Consider the following 11,413-nt stretch of genomic DNA (forward strand, 5'->3'; position numbering starts at 1 on the left):
TGCGTGTATGAACGAGTTATACAGAGAGAGAGAGAGAGAGAGAGAGAGAGAGAGAGAGAAATAGATAGATAGATAAATAGATAGATAGACAGATGGAAGGGCGGAAGGAAGGGAGGAGAATAGTATCGATAAAGTGTTAAAGGAGGGGGAGAAAGAAGAGGGGGGAAGCAAGAACGACCAAGCTAAAAATGAATTTGTAAGGGAATATAATTTTTTTTATTTATATATATTTACATATATAAAGTGCAGCGAAAAATATTTGTATACTACTTGTTTCGCTTTAATATGGTACAATTTACATGGAGACATAAAAAGTTACACTAATAATATCGATTAAATGTCTTATTATTGAACAAAACTAACCGTTTTGCGATTGTTATTTTTGATTATTAACACTGTAATACATGCGCATATAAGTGTCAAGATAGAGACAAGGAGAATATGAAATGACGTTGAAAGTTTGTATTAAAAAGAAATTGATATTTCAAAGTGAAGTTGTTATTTATTTCATTATCCTTATTTATTCTTTATTAAATCCTTAGATTTTTCATATTTAACATTAGCATGATACTTGCAATTTCTAAATGTTTTAAAAATACTTAACAAAATGTGTATGCATATGTATCTGTGTATATATATATATATATATATATATATATATATATATATAAGTAATGGCTTTTTATTAGGAAGTTGATTTTTTAGAGATTTATTAGAATCAATTTAATATAGTTAATACAAGATATACAGTCTCCATTTTGTGAATTATTATAAAATTAGTAAAAAATAATATTAAAATTAACAATCTTAAACGTTAAAATAAAAAAAACTTCCTATTTAAACTATTTTTTGTTTTTAATAACTTTTAAATATTATTTATTATCTGTACTCTAACAACAATCATATTGACTTAATTTTTTTTGTTGATTCATTTTTCATTTTTTTTTTTTTTTTAACAAAAAAATACAATTTTTCAATAACTAAGAATTCCTTGATTTGGTTAATTCTAAAAGTAAGTATATATTTAATACGTTATAGTGGATACCGATGCATTATAAAAATAAATATAATTAAAAAGTTATAATAACATTTAAAAATTTTCATATTTAATATACGAAGATTTTGGCACGATTGAAACAATATTCTTATAAATTTATGGAAATAATGTTTAACATTGACAATAGAAGATTTTATTTTAAAAAATACAATTCAATAAAATAATTTAGTAACATTCAATAAATAAATAAATAATTTTTATAACGAATTTTTAGATTGATTTGTACGTGAAAAGAGCGTAAATTCATTTTCACCAGTAGCATGTATTTTACAAAATTTTATGAGACCATTTTTTGTTGAGCCATTCAAATGGATTTATTTCGTTTTCATTCCGCCTAATAATAATTAACGTTGACTAAGTCGTTTATGCAAATTGGTTTTAATTTCAAGCGTTTCAATTATATACAGTAAAAAAATATGTAACATCGGATAAAAAGGTATGAATAATTAAACAAAATTTAGTAAAATAACATGGTTGTATATAAAGATAAAAAAAAAAAAAAAAAAAAAAAAAAATTAAAATATCTATAAACATGTGTTGTGCCCTAAATGTCAAATATATAATTTCCTTCTTGTTTATTTAAACTTAATAGTAGTAATAAAGAACACTGTAACGTATCAAATGATCACATTGGAATGTATTGGTAATTTTTCGAAATACACTAATGACAAGAGACTTAACAACTTAAAAAATCTTTCTTAAGTATTATCGATATATTAGATATATCTTTTTGACCATAGTTTTATAATCCTAAATACTTATTTCTAATTACAATTTTTTATTTTTTCAGACGTTTAATACATTTTGTTTTTTATACTATTATTCATAATATTATTAAAAATTGACATTCTAATCATAATGAATACGAGCAAATTAATAATTTTTTCTTTCTTCTTAAATATTATATTTATATTCTATTCTATTCTATTCTATTGTAATAGTGTATTTGTTTATGAAAATTTAATCTAAACAAATTCATAGAAATGTCATCATCATCATCATTACTGTTCACTAGATGATTATTTTTAGATTTTTATTTTGTTTATAATTTTTCTTTAATATGGCGAATCACAAATCTCTACATAAATAATTTTCTGTATAAACAAGTTGTTGTCATACTTTCTATAATATGTGACTTTTCAAACATTGTTGTTTCAAATTCAATTTTTGCGTATACTACCTCAAGTTAGCTAAATTTCCAGACATCCTTTGTTAAATACAATGACACTTTCTTGTTGTGCTAGGAAAAGCAGTTAATTACTTTTGCAATTGTAGTTTATATGACAATTAAAATGATGAGATTTTACATTTAAACTTTTATACTTAATATAACATTTCAACCATTCAAAGTTCATATTCTTTCATTATATATGAATAGGCCAAAAGAAATGTAATGTAATATCGTATGCAAAATGCAAGTAAGCCGAGGATAAATTTCAGTATCGTATTTTACAGAACGACTGAAGCAAGTTTTGAGCTTTTCCGGTAGCTAGATTATAAAAGAAACGATGAGACAAGGACAACGATTCTATTCTCTCATGGTAATATAAAAAAATTTCGAGCTGTAAAGGGATTCGTAATCTCCAAAGAATTAAAACTGTGCACGAGAAAAAATCGACGTACCTTAACCGTTTGAACAATTAAGCACAACAATCTCTGAAAGCAGTCTTTGATGAGCTTTCAACTAGTGAGCTCAAACGATTTTCCAAAGATGTGGAGCGTCGAGCGAATTGGAAAATCGACCGACTCTGACGGGAACCCAGCGGCTCTTTAACAGCGAACAGCGGCTACATTAGAATAGAGAATGTAGAAATGGAAATGCATCGCGCCGATGTTTAGGCTCTTCAACGATAAACTCTTCAACGCTCAACGCTAAGCTCCTCAACGCTCGTAAAGTGTGCCCGATTGCGGCGACTGAGGCTTGAGGTTCTGTGGCCAGTTGCTCGCCGTGTGCCTCACGTATCCCGGGTCGTTGGGCGAAATGGGCGTCGACTTTGGACCGCCGCTAGTGCCGGTGATAGTCTGCGTTGCCGTAGTCATCGTCGACGTTCTCAGCTCGTCGAAACATTCCTCCAGCATCTCCATCTCGTCCCGGATGACGCGATGCTGATGGTGGTGGCGATGGGGCTCGCCTTGCGGCCGATATCCGCGCGAACGATGCGGATCGCCGAAGAATACGTCGCGCTGCTTCTTTAAGATTCCTGGGGAAGAGCCGCGCATTCGCGTGGGCACGTTGTCATACTGACTTGAATCGGAATACCTGCAAGCAATCTTGCCCCTGCATGTCGGCGAGCATGTACGAGCCGAGAGGAAAGAGTCGGGTAGAAGAAGGCAAGAAGCGTTTTTGTTGTCAGTTTAATCGCGTAGGAGAGGAGTCGAAAGATTCGCAGCATCTACACTTGACAATATGCGTATGCGCGCGCTTGGGCTTCGAGATGTTGAAGGAAGATCGAGAATGACTTTTATGGCGAAGAAAACGAAGGCATTATTGTGAAAAAAAAAAATTAAAAAAAAAAAAACATTAATCATTTTATTAGCGAAAGTACCTATTGCCGGTAATGTCATAAGGAGTTGCTTTTACTTTTAATATACAATCGTTATTTCAATGATAAAACAGTAAATGAAAAAACAGACGAACGAACGAAGAAAAAATGTAATTTATTTCTTATATATCGATATGAAATAATTGAATACTTTTGTACACGTAAAACATAAAAAAAAAAAAAAAAGAAGAAGAAAAAAAAATACAACCCGTATGGGAATAAATTTGAATAAAATACGACCTTCCGTCTTGTGTAAAGAGTTTAAATATTGTAATAACAATGAAAAGACAATTCTCACAATGTTCCTACGACATCGTTTACCAGCGACACAAAGCACAAAACAAATACTAACGGACAGTGTACGCGATCTCTACTTCTACCAGATTTTTTGCGTTAAAGCGTGAGCGAAAGCGTATTCCCAATACTACGACAGTCAATTAAAACCAACAAACCCTGATAATTAGCCTCGTCCCTGGACTTGCCTGTAATTATCGTATCCTCGCTCGACGTCCCGATCTACTTGCATTATCCTCACACCAGGATTGACGACCTTTCCAAACTTGGGCGGCTCGCCGTTGGTCGGGAATGGCGGGATACTGTCCACCTCATCCACCGGTCTATGGTACATGTCCTCGTTCCTGTAATAACCGTTTGACTTCCTGGGCGTCTCGTCCCGATCCCGATCCCGATTTCTCTACGACAGCCAATTGAAAAATGCTTTGATCGCCTCTAATCGCCAAATTAAATCCGTTCGAAGATTTAAAATTAGCCTCGACATCCGCAAGGTCTACTCTTTGTCGCGAGATGCGTCATCGAAGGCCGACGCTTAAGATTATTAAAACTGCTGTTAAATGGAGATCGGCACCTCTATAGTGAGACAGTCACTGTCTCTTCTACCGCTCCCACAAACCTCATTACAATGACAAAGCCGTACGGCTCCTAATTGACGGTCAAAACACTCATACAATGCGCGAATGCGATAATTAATTGCCAGGCCACGCCTCTTCTCAGCTTTCGATCCATCAAGTGCAAAGGAAACAGGGATAACTCCTTACCGTCGACTTGCCCCGCCCTCCTCGCCCGTTCTCGATGTTTTGGGCATATTCGCGCATCTGGCGCTCGGCCCTCTCGAGCCTATGCTCCCGATCGTCCTCTTCCTCCTCCTCCACCATCTTCACCACCCTCGACTCATCATCCACCGCCTTTTGCCGCAATTCGCTCGCGCTCGTCCGCTTCTCCGTCATCTCGGGCGTGGGCGGCTGCCAGAGGCTCGGCTGCGGCTCCTTCTCGTTCACCGTCATCGTCGTCGTCGTCACGTAGTGCTTGGCTGCAATCAGAAAGCAGCCCCGCAATATGTGCAACCCGGAGCTTCTTTATCACGGGCTCATCGACGCTCAACGCCCCGCTGATTACTTTATAATGTGGCTGCGTTTCGTTTGCTTTCTCGTTCGTAGCAACGGGGCGACGGCAATCGGCGTTGAGAGTTGAAGTGAGAAATCAATGCGACTTGCTTATGGGAAGATCGAATCGACTAAATCCCGGCCGTGTGATTTTACATCGATTTAGCGTGATATGGAAGGCCGACAGCTCGTTTGCCGCGATTTCATAAAATCAAGTGAAAAACTTATCCAGAAGTATTTAGCTCGCAAGACCGATGCTTATTTTATCCTTGAATGGAGTAGAAAATAGTATTAGATAACTAATATAATTTTAATCGCATATTCGCGCAAACGTACGGGGAATTATGCGAGTCGTTTACATATATAATATTGCTGCACCGCATTACGCTCGTCCTATGTTATGTTAATAAGGACAGAATAGTTCTCATGTTCAATAACAGTAAGCCAGTCAACATTCTTTCTCAATCATTCCTTTTTGTACTTCTGTAACAACTAGGTATCTATCTCAATTGCTAGTTTTTAGGTCAAAATGGCCTATACCGTATTCATTATCCGTTATATCAATTTCCCGTTTAAATTTAGGTTACGATGTATTTGCTGGATTTCATACATGTATATATATATATATATATCTGCGTAAAAGTTAAATAAGCATTATTTTTACACACGACTGTATGTACAAAAATCACGACCTTGCGCGCTTTATACATAATAAGGTCAGAAGCGTGCGAAAACATGATTTTTATGCTATAAAATAAATATTCGTCGGCTTACGTTTACCTTAAAAATAAATTATAATCCTAAGTAAAATAAAGTAATAAACTTTATCAAATACACTTTTCTTCGTAAAGTTCGAAAGAAAAAAATACAAATTAGGTAATTGAATCATTAATAAATTTAAAGTTGTACGGTTGTATTCCCATATGAAATATATATATATATATATATATATATTTTTTTTTTTTTTTTTTTTTTTTTTTTTTTTAAGTACATTTGTCGATTATGGCATGAATAAATATTCGTACAAATATGTGCAATTAACTTCGTAATGTCTACTTTATTTCATAAAATAGAAATCTCAACGAAACATACGTTTATTTACGCACAGTGTATTTCTAGGGTACATGATTGTTCAATTCATTTAATTAAATTGAGGCTTATCTTTCTTCTTTATACTTAATTGCTAATTCATAAAAAATATGCACGAGTATGTATATAATTTTTTTTTATACTGTCACCTTTAATTGTTTACTTCCTACGTAATTGTTAATCATGATTGATAATATACAATGTATCACAATATTAATTATATAGCTTTGTACACTTAAGAAAAAAAAACAATGGCCAGTACTCAGCACACTCTTACACTTTATTAAATCAGCCATTTACATAATAAAAATCATAATTTTAATACGATGAAATAACTTATTCGTAACGAGGAAAATTTGAAAAAATTACACTTTCACCAAACACGTAAATTCGCTACTTCAAGCTCAATGTAATATCAACATTAAATTTAAGAGTCAATATTTTTCATACACGCTGTACGTGATAATTGACGAAAGGATAAATTTCACGGCGAAAAAGTAAACTAAAGGAAGCCTTTATGCCTAATGACAAAACCGCTCATTTGGAGAGCATTAAGAGAAATGGAGAATCTTAAGGCCGTTGGAAACAATGAAGCATAACGTCGCGTAATGAAGCTCTCGTTCATAAATTTTATGGCGTTTCACTTTGTTAGCACCGAACACGCCGCTAATAAAATAAAATGAAAACTACGTAGAACTTGGTAGTAATTGCAGAAACCCTATTTTTTTGTTTTCGAAGCAAATAATGTTCAATTTTGGTTCAATGTTAAATATACGTATGTTGATATCCATTAATGAATTATTATAGACAAATAATAAATTTTAATTGCTTCATGGTGGCCATTGAAATGATTATTTACAGAAATTTTATTGCAAAACAAATAAATCTTTGTCAGCTTAGTAACTTAAATAAATTTCCATCGATCTCTGCTGCTACAGTCAAGAAATAATCCGCAAGTTTAATTATCAACGATTATTAATTAATAACTACGAGTTGAATGAAATGCAATACTTGTGCCTTCTGTTAGGGATATAAAAATATTAAGAGAATTATAAGTAATATTATGAAGAAAGTTATATTTCAAATCAATATTGCTGTTTTCGATGTGTAATTAAATTTTTAAGCATTAATATTTTTAAAGACTAATCAGTTTATCATTATAACATATAAATAATTGTCACTGTATATAATTTTAACTCATAAATACTTGTTAAATAATGTCTTGATAATTTAATAATAACAATTTGTTTATTATTATAACCAAAGCATATGCTATTTGCAATGTATTTTCGTACATTACCGATTATTTAATTTTCTCGTATTTGACATTTTATCGAGAACTTTATGTACACGATACATTTTTTATGAATTATTCAATAACTTTACAACACGAATTTATAGAACGGAAAGGACATTACGTAGAAGAATAGTATTAATTTTTTAAATCAACTTATTTACGAAAATCATTAAAGTACTCTTGTATTTATAGTTTTAGAGTTTTCGAATGGTTCAATAGCATTTTATAAATTTCTGTGAAGCTACATACAAAGAAAGCATCGAGAGACAATTGTTAAGCACACAAAGAACGTTTTTCAATTTAGACACCAGTAATTCCGAAACTTCTGCTGATAGCATTGTAAAATTTATTGACAATTTTCGAAAATTAAATAAACAAAAAAAAAAAAAAAGAAAGAAAGAAAAACAAAAACACCTACTTGATAAGAGAATACATAAAGATAATATTTCATTTTATTTATACTCTGAGGAAAGTGTCAAAACTATTGTGCCTCCATTTGGAAATGAGCACAATGGCCACCACGAACAGCTAAATTGTTGAGGGAAATATGTACGAATGAAAATATTGAGCCAAACGTCAATTTTGATTTGTAAAATATTCTTTAATTACACACAATCTACATTTCCTTACAGAGATTTTCCATATTAAAACTTACGTCACGATTATATCAATTCAATAATTTTCAATGCGCATTATAAGCAGACGAATGAATGGGCGCTGAGGTGAGTGCGGGTTCGCGACGCAACAACAAAAAACAAACAAAAACAAAAACAAAAATAAAACCAACGGGAAAACAATAAATGAGAAAGGGTGTAGTAGAGGCTCGCATTTTCAAAATTCCAAGAATTACGACAGACCTTGCTCCTTGTTGGCGCTGGTCTGCGTGCCGTCGTGTTTCTTCTTGCCAAACACGGGACTCATGAGCAAGTCGGCGATGAAGACGAGGGCGGTGACGAGGCAGAGGACACCGAGGACCGCGGCATTGTCGATGAGATCACCGGGGACGCTATCGATCGATGCAAGCGACAGGGCGCCGACAATGCCGAACAGGATGATACCCAAGCCCAGCAGGAACACCTCCTTCTCGAGCAAATTTGATGGTATCCGTGTGTGTGTGTGTGTGTGTGTGGATGATTTCATGGGGAGCCGCGCACGATGATCCAACGCCGATACAGAGATCGAAATTTTGTAAACGTACGATTAATTGTTTGTTGATAATTGAGTGTGAATTAGTGGAGGCGGAGGGAGTTAAAGAGCATTTACAGTGAGAGCGATTGTTAGTAGTATTAGTGCATTGGAATATTTGTCTTTGCGTACTTTTGACAATAAGTTTAACGTATTTTGGGCAAAATATTTTTGCATATTAGCTTTTTCATAAAAACTTTCAACTATTCTCAATCGCGTAGTCAAAGATTTTCCGACTTACAAACAGGAACTTACGTTATAATCAATTAGAATTCATTCTGTTTGAAATTTGCAAATAATGGCAAATAAGATGACGTAATTTACGGCTACAAAAATTAAATAATCTTACATTAAAATGTGATTTAATTAATTTTAATTTAGGCAACACTTTAATTATGCTGTTTACACAGTTGTACCCGAACACGATTGCTTATCATATAGTTATTAAATTAAAATAAGTAACTACAATATTTTCTTAAAATAAATCCATCCATATTTCTCTCACTTTTATTTTTGTACAATACCAACATGAAGATAAGTATTCTGATTATCGTAAACAATAGTTTATTCATTGCATAATGCTAGACATTAAATTATTAGGGTAAAAATTATACCTTTCTAACATAATGTTTTGGAATTATAACTACATATGACTATACTATAACCGTGTGTATATAATAATTTACGTGATTATAAACAATAACAGCAGAGGCAATTAATTAAAAATAAGAAATTAAATATAATATGTTGATACGTATTAATTATTATATTATGACATTAAATTACGAAATTTTAGTTTCGTTTAACATTCATCGTATTTGTTTATTCATTATTCTTATCGGCATTAAATAAATTTAATATACATTTTAGTTTATATTTAGTTTATATTTTAAAGAGGACATAGCATTGTTGAAAAATGTACTGATATTTGCATTAAAATATGCCCCCCACGTCCATTACTCAATTATGAATTAAGTTTCTCAACACAACTCCCCATTATAGTTTTAATGAAAATTAAGATAAAGATTTTTATCATTTAACATTGAATATATCATTTCAAAGAAAATGTGTAACAATACCTTCTATATAACATGCTTTTAATATAAATTTTTATTAATCGTCTTATTAATGTGTAAATTTATAACATTGATATCAAGAAGATGATACGTAAACTAATTTCGTGATGAAATTTCCTATCAAAGAGAATACATGTATATTAAATTCTATGGCACGCTCGCGAAAACTATAAAAAAAAAACAAACAAAAAAACAAAAAAAAAACAAAAAAAAACAAAAAAAACAACAAAAAAAACAAAAAAAAACACCTAAACGCGTTTTTTCTTCTTCGAATGGTGCCCTTTATTAAATAGCAAATTCGAAAATGAATGAAAATGTCTAAACTATGGATTCATTTATTTAATCGGCGACGTCCTTGTAACCAAATTATTATCTTATAACATCACGAAGATTATCACATGTAAATGTACTTTTGACAAAGGTTTTTGCTTATTTTCGGTTTGCACGACTACCCAAAACGATGATGCGATCGTACGCTCTAGCGCACACAAGGAAGTGGATTGCCTTCGAAATAATCACTTCCATAACCTTAGGTACAATTAGTCGAAAAGGAGAGTGAGCAGGATGGGAGGGGCGGGGGAGGAGAGAAGCGCGATAGGAAGATAGGAGTGATGGAAAGAAGAGAAACTCTTGGCTCGATCGCGCGCGCACCGTCAGAATAATAATAATCGAGACCTAGTTTATGAGTCATGAGAAAAGTGTACCTGTCGCATAAAACTGCGACGTCGCAACGGCGTTCATGCGCGCTGTTAATAAATACGCAAGCGAGTGCGTTAAAGTGATTACCGCGCCTTGCTCCGTTTCCGAGGGCAAAAACTCGAAAGATAAAGAGTCGAAAGATGTAAAAAAGACTCACGACCTTGCAATTTCTCAATGTCGAGAGGCGTTCGCGAGTTACGTCGCGAGTATTCTCACGCTTATGATGATGATGATGATGATGATGATGATGATGATGATGATGCTGGTCGAGAGCGACCCATTTTCTGCTGAATTATTCTCATGTTTGCTCACGCATAATCTTTATTGTCGGCGATAGCAATACACTTTTGTCGCGCGTCAATATTATTCCTTTGGCTACTTTGAAATTTCTCGAGTTATTTTGTACGATGTGAGGCATTGGACGGGGGGATTATTTAAGTCTCACGAGTCGTAGTTTTATTAAAAGAATCTATGACCTTTAACGTAACTGAACCTGAGCGCTTGAAGTAAAGCGCTCGAGTGCCGATGTAATGATATTAAAGACATAAATCTTTTGGGCCCGGAAGTCCGTTTATAAATATTTATCACCGTGAAATTTTGCAAGACGCACAGTCGAGCTGTTATTGGACCCTACAAATTATCATGTTTCATATGGGATTTAAAGGGACATTGAAGTAAGTTAAAAAGTTGAATAGTTACTAGAGCAGTGAGAATTATCATACCGAATGGAATGAAAGGAGCATTGTCAATAAGAAACAATAAGTCCAATAGATTTCTTTCAAACGAGCGTACCACGAGAATTTTTCACCTTCCACATAACTAAATGATTTTGTAATTTAAATGCAAAAATGATATATGTTACTGTTTAGAAATGCGAGAAGTATATTGTTTTAAGGGCAAATAGCAAGGCATAGGAAAATCCATCCGAAAGAATGATAAATTGAAAAGTCGTAAAAGCAAATTCTTTATGCATTCGTGACGAGCGCGACAATCGACAATTAACTATGCAAGTATTTTCAATTCTAATCAATGTAAATTCTAATAAATGGCTTTCAACGTCCTACTAC

The 11,413-nt window shown here is 33.2% G+C and overlaps 1 protein-coding gene across 1 annotated transcript in view; it reads right to left on the minus strand.

Moving 5' to 3' along the window:
- Positions 1–2,564: 2,564 nt before the first annotated feature.
- Positions 2,565–11,413, minus strand: part of LOC105362108 (uncharacterized) — a 13,997-nt gene continuing 5,148 nt past the window's right edge. Inside the window, exons 5-8 of the mRNA XM_011499458.1 lie at positions 8,244–8,466; positions 4,663–4,927; positions 4,083–4,292; positions 2,565–3,317 (exon numbers count right to left, since the gene is read on the minus strand). Coding sequence (XP_011497760.1) covers positions 2,939–3,317; positions 4,083–4,292; positions 4,663–4,927; positions 8,244–8,466 — 1,077 coding nt within the window. The 3' untranslated portion in view covers positions 2,565–2,938. The remainder of the gene's footprint in view (positions 3,318–4,082; positions 4,293–4,662; positions 4,928–8,243; positions 8,467–11,413) is intronic.

The sequence above is a fragment of the Ceratosolen solmsi genome, unplaced genomic scaffold (assembly GCF_000503995.2).
Source record: "Ceratosolen solmsi marchali unplaced genomic scaffold, CerSol_1.0 scaffold35, whole genome shotgun sequence".
In the NCBI taxonomy this organism is placed as follows: Eukaryota; Metazoa; Arthropoda; class Insecta; order Hymenoptera; family Agaonidae; genus Ceratosolen; species Ceratosolen solmsi.